Genomic DNA, 26,362 nt, shown 5'->3' with positions numbered 1-26,362 from the left:
CTTTGCTCCCCTTCCTGGGGCCCCTTGGACACAGGACCTGTGCTACAAACAGACTGGACCAATACCCTGGCCTTACCTCTACCATCACCCCATTCCATTGTAATATTCCATCTATAAACTTCACTACAATAAACACCCTTGAACACAACTTGACTGATAATGCTTTATGTGAAGAAAATGTGCAATTATGGTAACAGTTACATCTTGTGCAAATGACCTGGACTCTGTGATAGCATGCAAATAATGACCTGTAGCTGTCTGTAGTCATCACATCAGTACACAGTTGTTATAACACCAACATCTCCGAAATGAGAAGGCATAGGTGACAGTCAGTTGCGATGCAAAAGAATTGACTGTCATCATGTAACAGCCCCACTGAAAGGATTAATAATTAGAGTAATGGTCAGTTCCACTGTCTCACCTGTATGTCATTGGAAGAACTGCTGTTTAACTGATCTTCTGTTGTCCACATCCTCATCCTCTGCCTCCTCATCCTCACTGCCCTCATGGTCCACTGCTGCCACAGGGGCATTTCCAATCTCCTCCTCCTGCAGATAAGGCACATGTCGTCTGAGGGCCAGGTTGTGCAACATGCAGCATGCTACAACTATCTGGAAAACCTTCTCACGGAGTAGCACCTGTCAGATGGAGGCATCTGAACCTGGACTTCAGGAGGCTGAAGGTACGTTCTATGATCCGCCTAGTTCACCCATGTGCATCATTATACCGATTCTCATCTCCTGTCCTGGCATTCCTCACAGGGGTGAGGAGCCACAACAGGTCTGGGTAGCCAGAGTCAACTGCAAATATTGAGGGACAAACATTAGCCTTTCACAATGTTATGGGGGATGACTCCTGAAGGCATACACTGACATACATTGGTGGGGGTCTCTGGCTCACCTATTAGCCACACCCTGTGCCTCTGTAGCTGTGCCATCACATTTGGGATGCTGCTATTCCTCAGGACGAAGGCGTCATGCACCGACCCAGGATACTTGGCAGTGACGTGGGAGATGTACTGGCCTGCCAGGCACACTATTTTCACATTTAGTGAGTGGAAACTCTTCTGATTCCTGAATATATGTTCATTGTGCGGGGGTGGGAGACAAATGCAATATGTGTTCCGTCACTCGACCCAATAATATCTGGTATATGCCCCATTGCATTGAATCCAGCCTTCACAGTGGCCAAATCTTCCATTTGGGGGAAAGCAATGTAGCTGCACATGTGTTTGAGCAAGGCAGACAAAATCCTTGCCAGCACCATTGAGAACATTAGCTGTGACATTCCTGCTGCAACGCCCAATGTCACTTGGAAAGAACCAGTTGCCAGGAAATGAAGCACTGCTAAAACTTGCACAAGAGGGGAGCCCAGTGGCTCCAATTGAGTACACAGCTCTGTGATTGTAGCCCTGACCAGTCTATAGGTCAGTATTATGTGCCTGTCCTCCAGTGTAGCCAAGTCCACAAGGGGTCTGTACACCGGGTCTTGTCTCCTCCTCCTTTTCCTCCACAGTGGTAGGTACCTAAGAGACACAAGGGTGAGTAGGGTGTCACAAACTGAACAATGGAACCACCACCTCAGTGTACATAGAGCATGTATGTAATCGGACAATGTGATTCCTCATTGGCTTACATGGGGCTATATGGAGTACAGTGTCCAATGGGGATCACCGGCAGCGGTGATGGTGTACACCACCGCGGACGTGACTGCCATTTTCTGTCTAAAACGTCACTGGATTCCTGACTGTCCATAGGACAACACCTCCACAGCCTGTGCTGCTGTGACTTGTGTCTGGATCCTACCATGGCCCGTGTGACAGGGAAAAGGGCCCCTGCCTTCACTTCAGAGGAGTTAGGGTGCTTGGTGGATGGGGTCCTACCCCTGTATGGACAGCTGTATGGGCCTCCAGATCAACATGGGCACGATGCATGTGACAAGGTTGCATGGAGATGTGTGTGCTGGCAGTATGTCATTTGGGTGGGGGGTATGTCTGGTGATAGTGTACATGCAGTGCTCCGGATGATGTGTGTGCCAACAGAGATGGAAATGGTATTTGTGGGCCATATGTGTGACAGGCTGGATTGTATGGTTAATGGTGTCCTCCTGTCTGTATTACCTCTGCAGGTCAGCACCCATCAGAAGCAGGGATTGTGGTATGCCATCGCCAAGGACATGTGGAACCTTGAGGTCTATAGCAGGCGGATCACCCACTGTAGGAAAAAGTGGGAGGACCTGAGGCTCTGGGCCCGGAAAAATGCGGAGGCCCAGCTGGGGATGACTTCCCAACGAGGGCAGTGTGCCCGTCAGAACCTGACCCCACTGATGGCCCGCATGCTGGCGGTGGCCTACCCAGAGCTGGATGGGCACTTGAGGACAGCACAGCAGCCACAAGGGGGTGAGTACAGCGAGTGTGACAACAATTATTTTTGGGTGGCATGGGATCCTGGTGGTGGGTTTCAGTTAGTGGGTGCCCCTTAATGCTAGCTCAGCCATTGCTGCGTGATCCAGATCATGGTAAATGGGTGTATAGCAAAATCTGGTAACCTAGATAGGTAGCATTCCATGTCAGACAGGGCTTATTGAGTCCCAGGAGGGGTGCATTTGGAGGTGGTTGGTTCTCATCTTGCTGTGGCACTTAGCCAATGTAATGCCAGTGCGATGCATAGTGCTCAATCCTGAATCCCTGTGTGTGATGGTAATGTGTATGCCAACTGTGGTGTTGGTTCTGTGATTGACCCAGCGTTCCCTTTCCCTCCCCCCTCCATTTTCTTCTGTCATCCTGTCCATGTGTGCATTAGCATCATCTGGCAGAGGAGCAGGGGCACCGGCGACTGAGGGAGCTGCATCCCACAGGACCCAGGAGGCAGAGTCCACCAAAAACGATGGGACCAGTAGGACGGAGGGCGAGGGGAGCACCACGACAGAGACAGGAGGTGACAACACTGACTCTGATTCCTCCTCCGATGGAAGCTCCCTGGTGGTGGCAGACACCTCTGGAACCACCCCAGCTTCAGGTACAGCCGTCACCCCCGTACCAGCACCGCCCTCCCAGTAGCCCCCATCAAGTTGCCTGTGCCCGCTCACCCAAGAGGGTGGGCATCTCCTTTACCCCAGGTGCCTCAGGCCCTGCCCCAGTGAGCCCTGCTGACCTCAGTGAAGAGGCTATTGACCTCCTGAGATCCATCTCTGTAGGGCAGTCAACCATTGTGCATGCCATACAGGGGTTGGCATCCCAGATGCAGCAATGCAGTTCATACCTGTAGGGCATCCAAAGTGGGTTGGGGGCCTACAGAAATTGTTTCATGCTCTGGCCTCCTCTCTGATGGCAGCCAGTGTCCCTGTTCCTACCGTCCCCCCCCAACTACCACTTCCCGGGCCCCGTCTCCTCAACCCCAACCCATCCCAGGCACAGATACAGACAAGCTTGCACAGAAAACATCACACAAGAGTAGCACGGTCAAACACAGGCAGCACACTTCAGCACTCACAAAAACAACAAACAGTTGCACACACAACCACATCCACTGCCTCCACTGTCTCCCCCTCCTCCCTTACAGTCACATCCACACTCACATCTGCATGCACAACATCAACAGCCACCACCACCATCACCACATCAAGCAGCACACACACCTCACTTGCAGACACCACCACAACATCAATACACGCATCTCCTTTGTCCTTCCCCACCCTGTCTGCCCCCCCAAGAGACACAAACACATGCACTCAGACACCCAACAGCCATCCACCTCACACATGCACACTGTCCATGCACCTGCACCAAAGTCCAGCAGACGTACACCTCCGACAACCACTCCCTCAACCTCCACTCCTATACCTCCTCCCACATCCCGCACCAACATCCCTAAGAAGCTTTTCCTTGCCCAACTTGGCCTCTTCCCTTCCCCTCCACCCCCGTCCTGCCCGTAAGAGCAGGGTCCAAACGACCCAGCCCAGCACCTCAGCCAAACAGTCTGCCACTGCTCCCATCAATACATCAGCTCCTGGCACGAAGGGGCCCCAGAGTGTGACAGCTGCCACTCCTATTGAGAGCACACCTCCGGCTCAGAAAGGGAGGACTAGGGTGGTGAAAAGCAAGGGACAGGAGACGGGAACAGTGGAGGCAACTCCTAGTCCTGGAGACAAGGACACAAGTGACATTTCAAAGGCCAAGGGGACCCGTCACAAGAGGGGACACGTGGATTCCCCCTCCACCAGCAAAGAAAGTGAAGGTTCCCACTGCACCACCAATGAAAGGGAAGGTTCCCACTCAACCACCAATGAAAGGCAAGAGGCCCACTCCAGCAGAGACACAGCAGCCCTCACCTCCAGAACCAGTGGGCAAGATCCCCACTTCAGGGAATGTGGACTTTCACTCCCCAGCAAAGACAAATGAGCACGGATCCCCCTCCAGAACCAGTGGGCAAGATACCCACTTCAAAGACTGTGGCCTTGCACTCCCCAGAAAAGACAAATGGGCATGTAGCCCCCCCCCCAAAACCAGTGGGCAAGTTACCCACTTCAGAGACTGTGGCCTTGCATTCCCCAGCAAAGACAAATGGGCATGTAGCCCCCTCCAGAACCAGTGGGCAAGTTACCCACTTCAGCTGAGGTGCCCCCCACCCCTTCCCCCTGAGGTGCCTGCCCATTTCCAACATGATGCCCCTGAACAGTGGATTCCGGAAGTTATCAGGAGTCAAGTTGGGCCTTGGACTGTGCCCTGTGGCCATGTGGCTATTTTGTACTTTGGACTAGCCTTTGGCCCATTCTGAACATTGTTATAGTTCTAACTGAAAGTTATAATTTCCGCCCGCCGAAAACTTTCTAGAACTCGCGCACCTTCCTACAGGGTGTTGTTAACTCATTAGGCAGAGTAAATCAAATACAGCTTGAGCCTTCACCATGCACTGTTTATACACTGTTATATTTCATTCACTTATAGCATGTTAAATCATAGCATTCATAACAAGACTTGTGACATCTCAAATGGCATCATTTATGACAACACTGTGCATGGTAGCAGGGCAAATTATAGTTGATTTACTCTGTCTAGCAAGTTCACAACACTCTGTACAAAGGTGCATGAGTTTTAGAAAGCTGTGAACGGGCTGAAATGATAACCTTAACTTATAACTATAACTTTTTCAAATTTCTATTTTTTGTGTAGTTTCCTTTGTTTTTGTATAGAAATAATAAAGTATTGCTAACTATAACTTTTCTTCAACTTTAAGTTTTACATATATATATATATATATATATATATATATATATATATATATATATATATTCACTGCAATAAACAAAAGTTAATGTGCCATTGTAGTTGGGTGATGAAATAAGATAAAATCAAATGTTTTAAAACCTCTGAAATTAATCAGTTATAGTTCACAGAGCTAACTATAATTGCGCCCCCTCCAGCCACTGCTTATGACTTCACATATTACATAACTCATGAGATGTTAAATGACATCATTCATCACATCAATGATGAGATCTCAAATGACATGGAACTGTAGATATCACATAGGTGTGCAACCCCCAATGCACCATGTTCTACACTCACCTTTTCTGGACAGAAACTGAGATGTCACCCCCACCTCAAATGTAGCGAAGACAGGTGAGTGGTCGCTGGTGACTATGTCGTCGGTGCAGCCTGAGGAAGACAAAAAAGCCGGAGACGTAGTTTGGGGGCTGTGAGCTGAAGATTTTACGACAATCATGCTGGCATATCATGTTAATCAATATAGAAGAAACTACGCATGAGAGGGGCTTAGGGCAGGTGGAAAGAGGAAGAGTGAGGATTGTGTCGGGGTACTTAAGACATTTTATAACATAACCATGTTTTAAGACCTTAAAAGCAAGACAAGAGTATGTGTGTGTCCATTTTTAAAAGTCTAAGGTGAGATCCAAAAGCAACCTCACCATACCCCATTGAAAGCTCCTGCACCCAACTATTAATTAAATAATACATTTATTAAGGGGTGTTACACTCCAAGCAACCCCCTGAAGCTACGCCCCTGAAAACAGCAGCTATGACAATGCTCATCATGTGAAAATCTGAAGGCATCATGTGATAATCTTGACCCCATAATCAAGCAACCCTTTACCACAGATTCATCATGACATAAGCGTGCGCATGCATCACAATGCATATGTTGTGATGCATGTACACGCTTACGTCATGATGCATGCTTACAAGACTTTGTGTATTTTTTCCTTTTCTTGCCTTGCCAATGGTTGTTTAAAGTGACAGCTCTATCTTCTGTGAGGTGGGATAAGCAAAGGCACATTTCACTCGGTTTCACCAGATACTTGCTGTTGCATATCCCCTGCTGTTCACACCTTCTTCCACCAGAGGGAGCTCTCTGCTCAGCTTACCGTAAGAGGTGCATGTGATGTGGGTCTCTGGGTGGGACTTCCAGAGCACGCGGTCGCACCAGGAAGGGGCGGTAATCCTCAGCTGCAAGGAAAAAAGATGTGAATCATGTAACTATGGAGCAGTGGTTGAAGTGAGCGGGATCGGAGGGGCACAACGTGCCTATACTTTTATGATTTAGGAAACACTGATCCCTTACTTTAATTAAAAAGACAACCGTCCTGGGACAGTTAATTCCAACAGTATAAATGCCTCAGCTGAAGTGTCATTTAGTGAGTGTAGTGTGCTGTGAAACTGAAGCTGGACAGCCAGTAAACAAGCCTTCCTGCCAGGGTGCCTGCTTGCACGAAAGAAATGCAAATGTAAAGGGGGCTTTGGAGCTGATACTGGCTTTAATGACCTAATCACTCAAAGCTTTGTGATGACAAACATTTATTCTTTTTGAGTGGTAGTGCAAAGAGTTAACAACTGGGCTGTGAAGAATGTGCTTTTAATTGTAAATGTATTTGTATTGTGCTTAGTACACCAGGAGGAGTTGAAGGGACAGTATCATAAAGAAATTTGCACTACTTGCACTCTGGTTATTACTAAAACCTATATTTTGGAAAAACAACTTCATCTTAAATATTTTGCACATTTGGTAGCAGTCTATCTTATACTGTGTGTAATGCAAGTTTAAAGTAATGAATTACATATTCACAGTGCTTTCTGTCACAGACTGTGACCTCGTAGCACGAAAAATACACATGTCACTTTTCTCCACTGCACAAACCAAGACTTAATTCTGTGGCTCTCTGGTTACACACAGATCTCTGTAGTGAATTACCTAATAGCGTTTCATAATGTACTATAGTGCATTTCCCAATGAGTAACAACTTTTTTTAAATTTATTTTTCATTTAAGCTGCATGTTATTTTATAAGTAGCTACCCGACGGTGAAAGACCAAAAAAACGTACAGAATATTTTATGTTTTTTAGCCACACCTTTGACCCCGCCCCCATGCTCACTGACTCTACCCCCACTGCATGCAACATCGCAGTTCCCATAATTTTTTTTTAATGCACTTCAACTGCTGATGTGAAGTACGTTCATATAATTAATATAACCTTATATAACATGAAGTACGAATCCACTTCTTTCTCCCCACATCTCCTGATGACGAATTGAAGCAATGGAGCGCACTGTGGCGCTCTTGCCACTTCTCGTCATTTGACTGCAAGGCTAGCAGTTCTCCAGGTCTGAGCCTGAGCGTCTGATGAACATCCTCTGATTCTAGGCAAATGACCTAGGGCTACATGTCTGAAGAATATGAATAGCGACTTCTAATTGCAATTCCCTGCGATTCGCAATTAGGAAATCATTATTCCTAATGTCTGAAACTCTTCTGAGTCTCATTTGCAATTCCTAATGGGTTGCAAATAGACCTATCTCATGAATATTAATGACGTAGACCTCGGTTTGCGACCTATTAGGAATCGCCGCCAACACAGGGATGGTGGCCTGCCGGGGTCAGCAGACCACTATGTCTGTGATTGCTTTTCAGTGAAGCAATCCTTTTTTTCCTTAAAGGAACATGGGCTGCGTTTAAAAGAGAAAAATGAAACTTTGAAGTTTAATTTTCTAAGAGTAGGCAGTGTCTGTCTGACCACTGCCTGCTCTTAAAAATATTTTTTCAACCATTGTCAAATCGGTTCCCTTGGGGACCCCTTCCCATTTGCAAATGGGTTACTAACAACTTTCTAATGGTGGTAAATTGAGAATGTTTTGTGACCACATTTCGTTCACAAAACCTTAGTACCCTCAACATGCCCTTTCCAAATTCTGAATTGAAAAACCCAAATTGCTATGCGGTAACAAGTTTCCAAATTGCAATTTGGGCTTTGTAAATACCAAAAAGCATTGTGTGAATCAGGCTATTTGCGACATCAAAAATGCTTCATATATATAGCCCTTAATCCCTGTGTGGCTAAAAATAAATTTAAAAATCTGTCCTTGAGTAATGTCATCTGGTGTTCAGCTAAAGTGCTCTGATGTCGTTGTGCCAAGTTCAAGCTACATAAAACCTTAGAAAAAGGGGCCATAAGGTGAAAGGTTTGGGTGTTACTGAAAAGAAGCATCAAAAAGGACAATTTAGAAAAAGCATGTAGTTAAACTTTACCTGGGTGCGCACAACACATTTGCAAGAGATCACATTTCTGAATCACAGAATGGTGGAGACTTACCCAGGCTGTTGCAGTTAATGGTAATATTGTGCTAGAGGCAGGATTCAGGGCATCCCTAGATGGGCACACCTGCAAACCTGGTTTAAAACCTTCACCAACAAGATGCAGGCACCGTTCCAACCTGCAAACGCAGGCAGATTTACACCCGCCAGAACAAATCTGGTTTTAAGTTTGGAATGGGAAGGGTCACCCCATAAACTGACAGGTGTTTCTCCACTGAGAATTTATTTTGCCCCAGGGAGAAACAAAAAGGAAGGTTCAATGTGCAAATGTATATTTGTGTTCCAATAATGCATACAGACTGGTCCACACTGTGCATTTCTAAATGTAAAAATGTTCACACATTGAGTACTCCAGGAAATCTATGATTATTCCACACTTCCTTGAACCTTCTTCAACCAGGAGCCTTGCATCTTCTGCATCTGGCTGTCTGCCATGAGGTGCTGCCATGTACCCCACAAAACAAAAGGTGGGAGCAGGAGACTATTCAATAAGGGAATGAGGAGATCTGAAAACCTGGGGCCGCTGTTGCAGAGACACACATATCAGGTAGGAATCACAAGACCTGACCAATTAAATCTCTAAAGAGTAATTTCTTTGTGTACTAAAAGGTGACAAAAAGGTCTTCGACTGAAAAACAGGAGTATTCGTACTGAGTAAGCATGTGTACAGCTGAATACTAAACAGACAAAAGAAAATGAGAAGGTCACTCTAGACCAAGGCCCACATTATGCAGATGAGTGTGGACTCTTCTGCTCGTGGAAACAGTTTCTCCTCAACTGCCAGGCAAAGCCCCCCTCCATGAGGTGAGGTGTAGTTTGCATCCCATGGCACAGTGATGAATGGACCCACATTTGGGCACACCCTTTGTCACCTATGATATCTATACACCAGGGATTGCCAATGTTCAGACTATTTACAAGTATTACTTTCATCACCTTTAGTGTGTATTAAGGTTGGATATTGCCTGGTGCCTGCATATCACAGGCAAGCAAGAAACTGTCAGAGAGATTTCACCTGGAGGTCCAGCATTATTCTGCATTGCCGTTCGCAGCCTTGCGTTACTCTGCATTTGGAAAGTGTCCTATGGGTGGACCTTCAGTTTTCCCATGTATCCAGCCATGGTTTTTGGTGCATTCCCAGATTTACTACGAATAGTAAACCTGGGAATGCATCAAAATAGTACACCAGGCATTCTGTAGCACACAGAAAAAGAAAAATGCCTCTGAGGATTGTTTTTGTGCAGAAAGGCCTGCATGCAACGCTGGCACCCTTGCACCATGGCGCCAGGGTGCCTGTGAAGGTGTTACGCAGCCCCTAGTGCATTAGCACACATAGAGAGAGCCGTAATGTGCCATATATTAGTAAATATGGTGCATTCCGACTCTCTCCATTTGAAGCAAGTTGTCTTGTTGCGTTGAGTTGCACCAAATCTTAGTAAATCTGGGCCACTGCCTTTGTGTTCTTGGCTCCTGAAAGGCAAAAGGTCAGGGAAAAATACGCAGTACCCGCATGCCCAGTAATAAAGACTAGAACATGTCTCCAATGCTTACCCCGCTGCCTTTGAATTTGTGACAGTTGTAGCTGTCCCTCGCGCCTCGCTCGTAGCGGTATGTTGGGGGGAATGAGATCTCTTCCTCGCCTGAAAGAAAAGACCACAATATGCAAGCACTGCAATGTCCGTGACTTCCTCTGTCTGTCCACGGAATAAATATGAGTTTATGTTCAGCCCACGTTTTGAGAATATTCAGTATCCAGGGAGGGTGTTTTTTTAAAAATTGAAACTCAGGATAACATTTTAAATTTACAGTTGGCAGGATTGTATACTCCCTAAAATAAATTTGAGTTACTAGGATAATTAAGCATGTATGCCCAATCAATATAATTGGACCTTTTGGAAATAATTATATTTATAGGGCAATATCTAATATATATTGGGTTAGTGATTACCGTTCCCTTAAAAATCTACTCAGTTGTCTAAGAGATCATGTATATGTCTGCAATTACATTTTTGGATCTCGGTTTATCACCTCTGAACACCTATTGAATCCACTGACAGAACGAACATTCATCATAGGTAAATTTCCTGAATCTTCTAGGATCTTAGCTTCATACTTCCAGTAGAATCTATTGCAATTAGTGCATATAATCAGTGTTCTGAGAAAATGCTCTCTATCTCCTCAGGAATCTTTTAGCCACCAATTCCACATCAATACAATTCAATTAACTGTTAGTGGAATCTAATACCCTGGGGTATCAATTTAGTAATCAGTCAGGAAAATCAAGCATAACTTCTGTCTACTTAATTTGATCAAATATTTTATCTACAATGGGTATTTGCACTCGTCCAAATATGGGAGATGGAACTTCTTACACTATGTTAAATAAGAATGATTAGGAATCCTTCATTCACAAAACTATTAGGACGGGAACCCTTTGCATTGAGTATCGAGGAAATCGAATTGGATGTGAGTCAATGGGTTGTGTCCATTTAAATCTACATACAACACAAATCACTCCTCCTTTCAAAAGTTTGATATTAAGCTGAAGTTTGAGTCAAGCACCAGTTTCCCCAAATCTTGGGCACATTGAGTAGCAAAGACCTTTCACTTTTTTCACTGTTTAATACCTTGTGTTTTACGTCCCTAGGTGCACACAGAAAAGTAGTGAGTGTAATATTGTTACTGCAGACAATGTAAGTCACACAGAAGGTCCGCCGGTTTCTTACTGAATCGAAGGAAGACTTTATTTTTCTCTCTCTCCAGGTTCAGCTGGTCCATGGCCCTCAATATGTCAAACTCCTTCTTGTTGACATGGTTTAAGACATCCTGAAAGGAGAGAAGAATCGGCTTAACCTGCATGTTACCTTGAGGAGGACACTGCGTTCCTCCGTGGAGCCATGGACATCTCCCTCCGCCGTCCCACCTTCGCCAGCGTGGATGTAAGGCCTGCAATGTACTTTATGCAGTGAACAGTCTGGAGATACGTGTCCTTAATTTCTCTGCTAAGCTACTTGTAACAACTGTCCATAAAAATCAAATATTGGATGTTGGCAAAGAAATATAAAAATCGAGTAATTTAATATTACAAACCTATGAAACCACAAAATGATATCAGTATACAGTGTTAACAAAATGTTTTAAATGGAGACGTTTGGAACCTTTAATGTGCATTTTGCACTCTACAAAGGAGGCTGGTTTGTACAATATTTTCTTTCACTTCCCGCATTGCATCAGTTTTGGTGTCAGATCTTTATGAAGGTTTATCTTATTTTACTTTATTGGATTATCCACACCTATGTACTTAAACCATTTTAATGGCTGCAGACTATTCCAAGAGGAGGGCTGGGTAATGGGCCTATGTTGGTCAGCAGAAACCACTACAACTCACTCCCATGACTACCTGGTGACCAGGCCAATACTGTCTGAGTTTTTTTTCTTGGAATTCCAAACAGCAACGAACATCATACAGAATGTACACAAACACTTGACCTGAAGCAACTGAAGAATAACCTTCAATGAAGCATCTAAAGTCTCTCAAGCCAGACCAGAAACAGACCTTCTTCTAATGAAAACTTTACAACTGCACATATGGCATGGACTTTTCGAAACCCATGTAACACACTGTATAACAAGAAATGCTCAGCAAGCTTTAGCCTGGCCATTGAACTGTTAGCGATCTGTCCACTAATTATTCACCAGTAGGATATGAAAAGCTAATTGACACACATACAGCTAGCCCCTCTCACACACACATTGTTTCACAAGACATCCTTCCTGCACCATATTGGGAATCAGTAGTTATACAAATTATCTTAGAGGCTGTGGGACACCCGTGCATAAAGAATATGTTGGGGACCTTATAGCCGATGGCCAGACAACTTACTTGTATACCTTTCTGGCTAGATTAAACCAATTGATTGTAATATCGTTTGTTATAAAGGTTATTAGCAGTTTTTAGCACCGCTCTTGGGATCAGAAGAGATGTGTCCTGAATATGGAAAATGCAATAAACTGGTCACCTCTTGACAAATGTTGCAATACTAAACTTTACTTGCAACAAGAAAGCAAGCTGATGATATGTGGCTCTTCAAAAATGGAACCAAGCGTTACATTTTATAATTGATTGTTGCCATTAAACCAAATCATTGAAAAGGACTAAGGATTTTGTATTACAGCTAGTTACCCACAGCTGCAGTATAACTTGATATACATATTACAGTTTATAGCTCTCCATATATCTGAATTTGATTCATTTGTGCTTTTCTTCTTAGTAGTAGTGAGGTGGTACCTTGAGTCATTTAACTATCTTTAGTATGGTGAGCAAGAGTTATTGGAGAAAGGTGATCTTTTGTGGGATATATATATATATATATATATATATATATATATATATATATAAATATATATATATATATATATATATATATATATATATATATATATATATATATATATATATATATATATATATATATATATATATATTGTTTAAGAAAGAACTTAAATTTGGCCTTTCTCTAAAAGGAGCACAAAGTGTGTTCCATCCACTGGTGTTTATTACTTCCACCAGCACTTATGTTGAGTGTTTAGAACAGTCGGTTTTACAGAATGCTGGGAGGAGCTGTGTCTTTCACACAGTATGCAAAATCAATGTATGCTCCTGAAGGTTTAGATAAGGTATTTGATGCAATGTAGGCACCAAAGAGAATTGTTTTTGTGGGACATATTGTGCATCGTATTGCACTGATTGTGTTTGAAATGTATTCTATCTTAATCTTTATGGTTTGAGTTTCATCTACTTTCTTATTGTTTCTTTGGTGTATATAATTTGCTCTTTGATTGGGAAAATAGTGGTAGGTGTCACAACTATTTGATCAACTATTTTCCAAAACCCTGAAAGAAGGAAAGGAAGGCATCCCATGTAAGGCGCATTTGTGATGGTGTTAATAGTCCATGGTCAAAACGTTTGAGTGATTCCTTCAGCTATGCCCTCTGTATAGGCAGCTCAGACAGACACACACGACGCCCATCATACTAGGCTGTGGAGCACTCCATCTGAGACCAGCCACACACTTGATAGTACAGGGCCATAACCCAGAGCATGTGACAGCAGAGACTGCATACAGGAAATGAGCCTTGATAAAGGTGGATACAAAAGATGAAATGTTCTTACTCAGGCTAGAGCAGGAAGGCACAGAACAATTTACCTGACACACCCATCACAACCCCGCAGCAACATGTACAGAGTGGGAAAATGACCTCACTGTAGAATGAACAACAGAATGCCCAGAATTCACTTGGAAACAATCACACTTCCTACATAACAGTAGTGAAATTCTGGCATTCACCTTGTTACACCCACACCGAGCTCATACCACTGTTTACAATTAGTGATTAAAAGCTAACCGATGGCTTCATGTGAATGTTTTTTGAGCTGTCATTTCTGTGAGCTTGACATACATGCAAAATAAATGTTATTGGTGTTCCCTTTCTCACTCCCTAAGGTACACCAGTGAGCTTGTGATTTCTTAGACAATCAAGTGCCTCTGCAGTTTTAGTGATTTAATTCACATTGCCTGAATAATGTTCCACAGTAGTACCCTGAAGATATGAAGAGTTGAAGGAATTATAAACTTAATACACAACTGGTTATTGTGATTATTCCAGCCCCAGACCACTAGACCTCCAGGACGTGGAGTAGTACGTGATAGGGCAACCCGGCATTCCCGGTGGGAACCGTACACACATCGCACAATGGCAGCTTTACAACTGTCCTTCAGCCCTCGGGCGTTAAATTAACGCATATTGTTTCGCTAAAAAAACATTGTTGGATTTACAACTTGGAAACACCGAAAAATGGTTTCAATGAAAGTTTTGAATGGCAACTATTGGCAACCATTAAGTACTCAGGGGTTCCTAATAGAGCTGCACTTCCTTTAACTTAATCTACTTTGTATAACGATGTACATAAGATATGCATATTAAAGGGATATTTGAATAAACTCTCTATTTGCTTAATCTCTTTGGATTAACTATAACCTGTAGACTTGCTTTTCTTGTACAGCTCTTTATATCTTTGTGAAGAATGTGTACATTGTGGACTTTGTGGAGCACTCTGCCAGCCAACACCAGGTACATACCCTTGTGTACAACTGCTAACAATGTCCTTCATATCAGTGCCCTTACAACCTCCAAGTGGTTCAACTGTAAATGGTATTGAAATTACCAATTCTTTTACTCCTTTTTTTGTCTGTTAGCACCATATTGTCTTCAATGTAATTGAAAATATTAAGTTCTGCAGAATAATTCCTCAACCTATGGTAGTACTTTTTCCATTTCTATGAATTCCTGGTTCACTAAATATGAAGAAAATATTTCCATAACTAAATGGAACATGTACAATTACTTCATATTCATTTTCAGTAGCTGCTGATCCCCATATAGTTGCCAACAACCCCTTTGGTTTTGGTGTGCTCCGTGACAGCTGAAATCTCCTGAACGCACCTTTAGCTGTCTGATGCACAGCCCACAGATTCTTTCCAAAAGACAAAGACATTTGTACAGTTATTTGCAAACCCTGTTTGGTAAGTGAAACAACCTTTCCTTGCTACATTTGTCATTTGTGAGTCATTGTAGCCCTAGCCCTAACACTTTTTTGACTTTTTATTCCCCAAAAAATAACTTATTCCTAATTGTGATTATGTATTTTAGTGCAGTGGTAATTTATTTAAGTCAAATACTCTCAGCTATGAATTGAACATCCAGCATGTGGTTTCTACACAGCCCTTATTACATATTATTTTCCATTACTACTGCAGATATTGTTCCATCCTTGACAGCACTTCAACAATGCTCCATAGCAAACCTTTAATATTTCCTCAGGATTTTGGAGCACCATAAAATGTGCAGTTTGTAATTTTGTACTTTTGAAATCTTCTAATTGAAGAGAGTAGCAGGCTTATGTTAGATGAAGGCCTGGTTACGAGTTTGGCCGACTGCCAGACCTGTAGTAAGGAGACTGCTGTCGAGGTGGCAATCTTCCCACCGGCCCTATTACAACTTTCCCACTGGGCTGACAGGTAGAAACCAAGGTTACCGTCCGTCAACCCAGTGGGAAAGGTGGGGCGGCATTGCCACCGGATCATAATAGAGCCGGTGGCAATGCTGCCACACACAGGGGGCACCAGCACCCTCGAAATGCACACTGCAGAAATGCGCATTTTGAGGGTGCTGGGCAGGGGGGCCCCTGCACTGCCCATGCGGTTGAATCACCATGAAAAGGCTGGCGGAGAACAAGGTTGTGATCAGCAGGGCGGTGCTGACTTCAGCGCCCCCCTGGCTGATTACAATCTGCACCTCCGCCATCCCGTCCTGATCGGAGAGCCTGGCGGGGATGGCAGTAGGTTGGCGGTCTGCCCGACAACCTCATAATGTGACAGTTGAACCGCCACGAACGTGGTGGTCCGACCGTTACAGCGAGTCTGCAGTCTGTTGACCGCCAGAGTCGTAAAAAGGCCCTAAAAGAGGATAGTAATACATTGGTCACCAGGGCCCCTGGCGAAGTCCAACACTAATCTTTATTCATTACAATTAGCACTTACAAATGTGTGACTTTAGGCATGCTTGCAGTACTTGACTATCCTATTCAGATAATGTTGGATCCAATTTTAATGGTTCATCTAACACTGGCCTGTTGCTTCTTTCTTCACCAAATTAGGATGGAGACTTTGCGTTAACCGTTAACCCATCCTTAAAAAACCTTGGTGCATCTTTTCAGCGGGGACTATTTGTTAAAAAATGATTAATTGTTTTTAGTATTTTGAAAAATATAAATATTCTACTATCCACATAAAGCAGAGACCACATACACAGTTTTGTACCTGAAGTACAGCTCAGTTACAACAACACCCTACTGTGCAACCTAGTGTGGAAACTGATCACCCCCAGCGCCCTGAGACCCTAATGGGTGAGTAGTCGTGCTTTATAAGCATTGATTGATTGATTGACAACAGCATAGCAAAAGTCATTACACCAAATAAAACTGAATGGCAAAATTGCATGTTTGTTGAGATGGCAGGGTCTCCGAAACCAGCAACCACAATATAAATAAGGCACAACTATCAAAGAACACATATTGATATGTTCCTCCAACCATCCAGAATCAGTCTGCACACATTCTCCCACAGGTTCTCGCTTCTTAAATCTATAAACATGTGGCTGACATTTCTGGCACAAACCCCCACTCTCTCGAACGAGGGTCTACAAACTTCCAAAAACTAACACAAATCCCCAGACTCATGAGTTTTGAGAAATACTCTAAATATCCTCCCAGAGGTACACAAATGTCCACATACAGAAAATGCTTATCTCCACAGCGAAATGTACCACATTGGAAATATCATATGGTATGTTATGTTGATTTGTATAGCACACTAATTACCCAAGATCCACGCACCTTGGCAGGTATGTAGGTTTGTGGTCCCCAATGTGCTTATACAGAGAGCCAGGTCTTCAGCTTCTTGCAGAATTCAAGAAGCGAGGAGGAGGCGCTGATGTGTTGAGGGAGGTTGTTCCGTGTGTTGGGTGCGCTGTAGGTGAATGAGCAGCATCCAGTTTTGATTTTGTGGATGCGTGCAGTGTGTGTGAGTGAGGCAGAGCATATGTGTCTTGTGGGTTGGTGAAAGTGTATGCTGCTTTTCAGGTACTCTGGTTCTGTGTTGTGTAGGGTGTATGTGTGCCTGAGAAGTCTGAAATGGCTGCACTTGTGAATGGGGAGCCAGTGAAGCTCCCCGAGGTGCGGTGTGATGTAGGTGCAGCATGAGAGGTAGAGTATGAGTCTTGTGTCTGTGTTCTGGATGGTCTGGAGTTTGTGTACGTTTTGTTTGGAGATTCCAGCATAGGCGGTGTTGCCACAGTCCAGCCTCTTGGTGATGTCATATAGCGTGAAGGTCCGTCCGTCTGATGTTCTGAGGCATATATTTGTAGATCTATTGCAGCATGCATAGGATGTAGAAGCAGAAGGTGCACAATGTGTTGACTTGAGCAGTCATGATGAGCTTGTCATCTAGAATGACCTCTAGAATGGTCTGAGAGTGTGTGTGTTCGTCTTAGTTCCTGACAACGACCAGGCGGAGTACCACTGGGAGGTTTTGTTGCTGAAGACAAAGACTTTCATCTTGTCAGATTCTTCCCATGAGGAAGGAACAGATCTATTTGAGAGCGGATTCTTTTATGCCAATCTCATGGCGCCTTCTGATGAGGGTGCTGGGTCATGACTTGATATAATAGGGTTAAAATATGAACCACGCCACATTATAATTTTAGAGAATGCACAAGATCACTCTCAGGATGATGCGTGTATTACATAACCGCAAACTGTTTGGATTTATAAAGCACGGTGCTCTCTAACACAATGTTTTTCATCAGCACATAGGGTAACTTGCTGAGTTTACATTAAAGGAAACGAGACATACCATATAAGGAACCTCAGTGGCCATCACAGCTGTTCAAACAAATTAGCAGCTCTCACAACCCTTGAAATCCAATATAACTTTTTAAATATTCCTTCTTCAGGGCTGTTATTTTATAATTATCTAGCACCATATTTAAGAGACTGGTCCTTCTAGCCTATTCAATTTGATAACCCAGTTAAATCTGGTAAAAACTTACTCAAATGTCTCACAAGCAATAACAGCTTTTTCAGCCTTTCTGTTTCTTTCCCTTTTCCCTCCTTTTTCTATGGTCAGGGCGACATGGTATAGTTTCCTATAGCTAAGAAACCTGGCATCCTTTTGTCTATTGTACTTTCTGAGTAAGATGCTTGGGGATCTGCAGGGTTATGGAAGAATTAACCATCAGCAGTATTTACGCTCACATTGCAGAGGTCATATTTACTGTCCTTTGGTGTAATTGTCAAACTTGCCTGATTCACAAAGGTAGATTTCACTTCTGAATAAGTTTACTACTTTTTATTTATGTACATAAGCCAAGTGTACGTTACTACAAAAAAAAAAAAAAAAGTACTAAGGGGCTTATTACGAGGCTGTCAGTCCTAGGAATGCCAGCCTCGCGGTGACAGTCGGGCCACCGCAACTGTGGCGGTCCAGCTGCCACATCATGACCCTGGCGGGCGGACCCACCAGGGGACTGTCATCCCGGGAGCATGGTTCCTGACATGTTGACGATGGTCAGAGTTGTAACCAACTACGGCATGGCCAGTGCAGGGGTCCCCCTGCCCAGCACCGTCGGAATGTGCACTGTCTGCACAGCAGGCAGTGCACGTTCTGAGGGTGCTGGGGTGCTAGGATATTGGCTTCGGCTCCCTTAAAGAAGCCGAGGCCAATATCCTAGCACTGTTCCCACTGGTCAGCCCGGCAGGAGTGCGTATTACAATGCTCCCGGTGGTCAGCTCGGTAGGAACACTGTAGTACGCTCAGGAGGGATGCCACTGGTATGACGGTGGCCTCCTCCCCACGGCTTTGGCAGTCCGCTTTTAGGACAGCGAAAGTCATAATGGGGCCCTATTTCCAGCTCCGCACAAGGCCAAGCACTGCTACTGCAAGACTCTCCCGCTGAAAATAATGCACATAAGGATTTAAAATGAAGCCCATAGGAAATAATGTTAAATTAAATTATTTAAACTATCATTTAATATTAAAAAATATATAAAAGCTAGTACATATTCATTATTTAATTATAAAATATGTAAATTCCCATATTTGGAATTTAAAAAGTAATGTAACAATATTTTTATTAAAATATAACTAATTCACTTTTAATTAATTATATGCATCAATTTTAATTAGCATTCTTTAATTGGGAATCTTTTTTTGTATTTAAACTTCAGAAAATGTGTTTTAATTTAATTAAATAAATGTAATACTTTAATATACATTTTAGATTAAATTATATGTATTCATACCTTTATTTATAGCTTTGTGAATCCAGGTCCATCATGTTTTACCTAGCTGTAACACCCAGACCCTTACACTGCCATCCTGTGTGCTTGTTGAGAGCATGTATGGATGGTAGCAGGAATCTAACGTGTTATGGGAGCCTGATTGCTAGGACTAGTGCAATCCATTCTGGGTAGCCCATGGTTTGATACGGATTAAGATGGAGAAAGGGATACAACTCCTCCAGACAGCGTGTATTGTCTCTATTCCTGGGGCTGAAGGGAGGAGGCCCAGACACTGAAGTGAGGGAGGATGGAGACAAGGCTACCCTCAGAAATGCTATGAGGATCTTCCTAGCAATGGATTGTTGATTAGTCGTTCCCGAACACTGCCACTTGGTGGATGATAAAGAGAGGGAGTGAGTTAGCAGATTCTGTTTCTAAAGCTTTTATCTTTTCATGCCTGCTACTTATGAAGGCTAATTACAGCCAGGCGCAGCGTCTTCACATATCATTGCGTCACGTTATGGATAGTCCTTCTTGGAGCCTTCGTCAAGGGGAAGGAGGTGCTCCACTGAGTACTGGAAGAGATGCTGGTATTCAATTTCAGGCTGGTGTCTGCATGACAGCCAGCCCTGATCTCCCAGAGGTGAGAGGACATCAACTGAAATCTGCACAACATGTTGGCGAAGCTGCAGTCCTACCTAGCACCTAGAAGCCTGCCTGCCTGTCTTCTTAGAGAGGGAAGAACGTTGACTGGTCCCCAGGCAAACAGACTGTCCAGGAGAAGCCCAGCTGTGTTACCAGTGCATGCAACACCCAGACGGAGCTGAGCTGTGTTCAGGAGTGTGCTAGGTGCTGACCCAAGCTTAGAGGGGTCACCCAGGCTCCACTGCATGGGTCATTACCAGTGTGCCACTTGGCAACTTGGCAGTGTTTCAAGGGGCCTGCTTTGTCGCTGCCAACCTGTCCCGCATGTGCCAATGACCAGTGACCCAAGATATCATCACTATTGTAACTGAAAGAGTCCCAGTGGCATGCAGACCACAACTGTCAATGGTGATGACTGGTGAACGAGGTCTACTGTACTTTGTTTTCAGCAAGTTGTTCCTAGAGGCAGGGCTTCCACCGCAACTCTGCTCCGGCTGATGGAAACACCACCCATGTGACCTCAAAAGGTGCAGTGCAATCAGCACAACATTGAAATGCATTTACAAGGACAGATAACACACAAGGCCTTGGTTAGAGACTGTGGCCCTGACTAAGAGTTGGCGGACTGGAACACCCGTCCGCCAAACCGCCGACAGCATGGCCGCCACTGTAATGGCAACCTCCCCGCTGGCCCCCTCATGACTTTTCGGCTGGGGTGGCCAGCGGGAAAGTGGCGGCAGCATTGCCGACGGCTCGTAATCAAACCTGTGGCAATGCTGCACATTACGAGGATGCTCGGCAGGGGGACCTCTTGGGAAGGGGGACCCCTGCACTGTCTATGCCATGGGCAGTGCAGGGGCCCCCCTACAGCCCCCTGCACCTGTTCTCCGCCACCTTTTTCATGGCGGTGGTACCACCATGAAAAGGCTGGCAGAGAACAAGGTTGTAATCAGCAGGGTGCTGCGGAGTTCAGCCCAGCCCTGGCTGATTACAACCTGCACTGCTGTCAGCCCATCGGGATCCGAAGATACTGGCGGGGTCAGCGGTAGGTTGGCGAGGCTCCCCGCCAACCTTGTAGTGTGACGGTCGGAGAGCCATCACGAGTGTGTTGGTCCGAGGACCGCCACACTCGTAATCAGGCCCTGTGTCTTGCATTAGAATTGCATTAAAAGATATAGGACCTGATTTGGAGGTTGGTGGACGGGTTGCTCCGTCACAAAGGTGATGGGTTTCCTATCCGACGTATTCCGATTTCCATAGAATATAATGAAATCGTAATACGGCAGATGGGATATCCATCCACCAAACTCTAAATCAGGCCCAAAACGAGTGCTGAACCAAACTCGAGGACAAGATTGAAACTGAACTGCGCGTTCCTGCATCAGGAGATTGCTCATATAATAACTAAAGAACTCGTACTTGAGCTGGTTCGTGCCGTGAGTTTCCTTCTATTATTAGGTTTCTCTAGGAGGATGGGAGCTGCAGTCACTATGCTAGACTGCTGTAGCTCGACGGGAAATGCTACAATTAAACTAGGACACCGTGGCGGGTGTGAGGCCCTTAGGTGTTGATATTTTTCTGTAGCATTGTAGCCATTACTGTGTGTAGCATTTCATTTTGCTGTGGTATTAAATCCCTTCTCTTTTTCCAAGACAAACACTGGACTGGACAGAATGTTATTATGTCTGTTGGTTGACTGCTGAGTTCTGGGTCTCTGCCCCACACTCTCTCCTTGAGAAGCCTTTGACTGCTCACCCTTGAAACCCTGAAAGTGCAGGCAGGGAGTACAGTTTGGAGAGACCTAGAAGGCCAGACACTAGGACATGAGAGGCAAACAACCTCAGCCATGTTTGTGGCTCAGTAGTCCTTACCTGCCCTACGCCCCCCACCCGAACGCGGTCTTACATATGTGCACTCAACCCAGGATACATTTCCATGTAGAGTGATAAAATGCATCACTTGTTTGATTGTTCTGATTCTTCATGGGTTTATTTAACAATTTTGCTGGTAAGCAGTTGTTATGTTTTGTTTCCCACTTCCTAACCTGCAGTTACTGCAGGTGCACCTTATCACCGTGACTGAAAGGACCAAACTCTGATACAAATATAAAAAAGGAAATGAAACATCTATGTTCTTCCTTTCCAGTACTTTACTCCATTGTGAGATGCTTGAGCCCCGGGAACCAGTACCTGCACCTCCATGTCCAGGCGGTAGTTAAGGTCGCCAAACCAGAAGAGGTGGTTGAACCTCAGGGAGATGTCGAAGACGCCCAGCTTCCGGTCTCCGATGGCCAGGGAGCGCAAGATGTCCAGGTAGTTTTGATTCCGTCTGAAATAGATAAGATTTTTAATAGTAACAAAAGAAGAGCAGCCATCACAACATATTACTACCAATAACTGATGCGTCAATGTAGGTGTTGTGAATTTAACATTGTCCATTATGCCTCTCATGGATGCAGCTGCATATCCCATTCTCTACTCTTGCATCACTTGAGTGCAATCAGAAGAGACATTATAGTGGGGGTTAAACAAGCGGTGGCCTGCAGGCCTACACAGGAGCTTATAATATGATGCTGTATCCAGCTTTACTGGTTTAGGTCTCAGCACATCCTATCTCTGTACTTATGTGACTTTTAGAATTTGTCAAGCATTTATTTGGGCTGTCGCTCGTATACAACTGTATATGGCAGTTCCTCAAGTGTGCCAAGACTCAAGGGTGTGTATCTATGACACTGTAGTGTATCAGCAATGGGGGCACCACTGTTAACTGAGGATCCAGAGATCAGGGAGCTGGAGGTCTGTGCCCTCTGTATATATGGTAATATGTTTGCTTTGCTAATATTTTGGTGCAGACAAATCTGAGATTTAGCACACAATTAGTGCATTCAACTAGGTCTCATTGTGTCAGGTTTTGTGCATATCCATCTACGGAGGAGAAATACAAAGGAGGGTAAACAAGAAGCATTTTTCTTTTCAACTTCTATAGGAACATTTGCTCTTGAATGCAGCAGGCACTGCTGGATGGAATTACAACAAACTTGGCATGAAACTAGAACACTGCTCAGAACAGTTGCGTTTCTGCGTTTGATGTAAATCCACTCAGTAGTTTTTGAGATATCGGCATTACAAAAAGGTGTTAGTTTGAAGAGATAAATTTATAGGCATAGCGACTATTTTTCTTCAGTTAATTCATGGATCCAAGGAGAACCTGAGGGGTTCCATTCAGGATCCACAGAGCTTCTGAAGTAATGGTAGATCCCCACAAACTGATAAACTGTATGTGGTTTGTGTTGAGGCCACAATGACATATTGCAAGTGATCTATGAATGCATGCATTTCCTGCATAGCAGAAAACAGGTGGGGAGCACCACACAACCCTACGGAGGACGTGTGGAGCCCCCAAAATAGAAAAAGGGCACAATTTTTGCTGAGAATCCCTAACTCTGCTTCAGTTTTGTGACTCTTCAGATCCACCATTTTGTATGTATGTGCTTCCCATAGCTACATTTGCAAAGCTCTATGAGCTGGCTGTTCCTGGTAACAATTGTGGACCTAAAGATTCAGATCTGTGGAACAAAAATATATTGTGAGAATGTTGTAAAGGATCAGTGAACTTTTCTGACCATAGGTAGGCTGTGGAGAAGATTTCAGAGGTGCGAATACTACCCCTCTACTGAAACAAATGTGTGATTGTTGACGCAGGATACAGAGATTCTTCTGGATCTATGGAGATAATTACCTCCCATTTTGTGATTATACAATTTGCAAATGTACCATGCAAGGCTTGGCCCTCCGCCCATCCCCTGATATGCACGGCCAGAGCCTGTGCTCATTGGGCTATGTCCAAGTGGGTGCTGGCCGCCAAGACCCCAAAATACAGGGATGAGCTCAGGCTCTGTTTGAAGGCCTGACTCTGCATTGTAGAATGCTTTCAGCAATGGTTTTTTTCCACATGGGGCTAGGACACAGCGCTTCGAGGTCTGCTTTCAACAAGTATGTCATAGATGATGTCATTTGTGCATGTGCGTCAACATGTGTGCAGTTATGAGCACTGCACTGGATAGAAATTCAGTGGTTGGTAGGTTTATATAGTAGCCATAATGTCGGCACACTCTTGTTGAAGGATGTTCAGTTGGTATTCTGACAAAATATGGCGGAAAGAATATCATGACACAAAAATATCGTGGGTCAGAATATAGCACCTACGATTATAGTTTTTATATAATGTGTGTATTATCATTGTAACACATATTGTATGAAATATATATTTTTTAATATATTACATTTGCTTTAAAAAAAAAAAATTGTATACCACGTTTATGAGCAGGATGTTGGATTTATAGGGGAATAGGGTGTGGAGTAATTTAAACTTTTTATTTTTTAAGTCTGTTATATTTAAAATTGTTGTATTCATTTCTCTTTAATTTCAGAACATTTTTAAAATAAATGTTTTTGTCCTTAAATTATATTTTTTCATTTTTTATTTTTTTTTTATTTATGGAAAATTCAAATTTTGATATATTTTTTTTTTATTTTCAATTTAATATTGCTATGCCTTTTACATCTTTACTTAGGGCCTCATTATGAGGACCACCAAACCTGCGGTGGCGGTCGCACCAGCGCACTCCTGGTGGTCTGACCGCCAGATTACAACCCTGGTGGTCAGACCACCAAGGACTTGCCTCCACGATCATAGTTCCCAACGGGGTGGCGGATGTCGGAGTCATGGTATGCCACAGTGGCACTGAGTCCAGCGCCGCTATGCTGTTCACGAGTCCCCTTTCTGCCAACCTTTTCATGGTGGGGTCCCCGCCATGAAAAAGCTGGCAGAAAGCCAGTACTGGGGGCCAAAGAGGGCCCCTGCACTGGGCATGGCCAGTGCAGGGGCCCCTCAGCCATCATCCTCAGAATGTGCACTGTCTGCACCGCAGACAGTGCGCATGCCGAGGCTGCTGTTGCCCTTAAGGGAGCCGAGGCCAATACAGTAGCACTGTTTATGCCAGTCTGACCGATGGGAATGTCCTAATATGATGTTTTCGCTGGTCAGCTAGGTGGAAACATCATAATACGACTTGGGGGTAGGCCACCGGTATTACAGCAGCCTCCTTTCCGTGGCTTTGGCGGTCGAATCATCCCGACCCCCAAAGTCACAATGAGGCCCTTAGTAGTGTTTTAAATGTAATTGTAATGCAAATATTTCATGCTTGATATTAAAAAAATCTATTTTTCGTAATTACAATAATTAGATTTAGTTAATTGTATTAGATGTATTGTTTTTAACTAAAGGTGCTTTTGTAATCTATGCATTTCTTTTATGATTGGGTTTTTATTTTATGTATTTTTTTATGATTTAAAAATAGTGACTTTTTTAAATACATTTTTTAGACATTATTTATATTTATAAATCTGAAAGGTATAGTAAAAACGTGGTCTTTTTCAATATCCTTTGGTAGGTCTCTTAAGTAATTTTTTGATGTTGTGTTGTTTGAATAGTAAATCTGCCCCCACCTAAGTCCCAAAACTTTCCCCAGTGGTTAAGTTTTGAGTTGGGAGATTAACTATGTCTCCCCCTGCAAAGTCTAACATTTTCCCAAGTGTGGTTGGGTTTGGAGTTGGAATAGTAAATCTTACTACCCCTCCCTCCTATCTTCCAAAGTTCATCACGTGCCTCAATGTGGTTAACTTTGGAGTTGGAATACTAAATTTGCCTCACCCCCAAAAGTCCAACAATTTCCCCAGTGAGGGTTAAGTTTGAAGTTAGAATAGTAAATCTGACCCACATCCACCACAAAGACCAGCACTTTCCCCAATATGGTTAAGTTTGGAGTTGGAATAGGAAATCTCACCCCCTTCAAAGTCTGATACTTTCCCAGTATGGTTACGTTTGGAGTTGGAATTGTAGGTGGTGAAGTTTGTAATTGTAATAGTAAATCTGACCCCTCCAAAGTTCAACACTTTCCCGAATGCAAGTAAGTTTAGAGTTGAAATAGTAAATTTGCCTCCCACCCTTTACCCCCCCTCCAAAAACCAACACTTTCCCCAATGTGGCGAGGTCTGGGGTTAGGATAGTAAATCTGAGCTACTCCAGAGTTGAACAATTTACCCAATGTGGTTAAGTTTGAAGTTGGTATAGTAAATACGACTCCCCCAAAGTCCAACAATTTCCCTCATGTTGTTATATTTGGAGTTGGAATAGTAAATCTGAACCCCCAAA

General features: G+C 43.9%; 1 protein-coding gene across 3 annotated transcripts in view; it reads right to left on the bottom strand.

Annotated features, from left to right (window-relative positions):
* LOC138261141 (phosphatidylinositol 3,4,5-trisphosphate 5-phosphatase 2-like) overlaps nucleotides 1-26,362 on the bottom strand; it is a 446,236-nt gene that overhangs the window by 129,970 nt on the left and 289,904 nt on the right. For all 3 annotated transcript variants that reach the window (XM_069209825.1, XM_069209833.1, XM_069209843.1), the window contains 5 exons: nucleotides 22,339-22,477; nucleotides 11,331-11,430; nucleotides 10,156-10,244; nucleotides 6,382-6,463; nucleotides 5,567-5,656 (listed from right to left, as the gene is read on the bottom strand). In XM_069209825.1, coding sequence (XP_069065926.1) covers nucleotides 5,567-5,656; nucleotides 6,382-6,463; nucleotides 10,156-10,244; nucleotides 11,331-11,430; nucleotides 22,339-22,477 — 500 coding nt within the window. The remainder of the gene's footprint in view (nucleotides 1-5,566; nucleotides 5,657-6,381; nucleotides 6,464-10,155; nucleotides 10,245-11,330; nucleotides 11,431-22,338; nucleotides 22,478-26,362) is intronic.

This window comes from Pleurodeles waltl, chromosome 2_1, assembly GCF_031143425.1.
Source record: "Pleurodeles waltl isolate 20211129_DDA chromosome 2_1, aPleWal1.hap1.20221129, whole genome shotgun sequence".
NCBI classification, from domain to species: Eukaryota; Metazoa; Chordata; class Amphibia; order Caudata; family Salamandridae; genus Pleurodeles; species Pleurodeles waltl.
The sequence above is the reverse complement of the archived record's forward strand: the minus strand, read 5'-3'. Positions and strand labels throughout refer to the sequence as shown.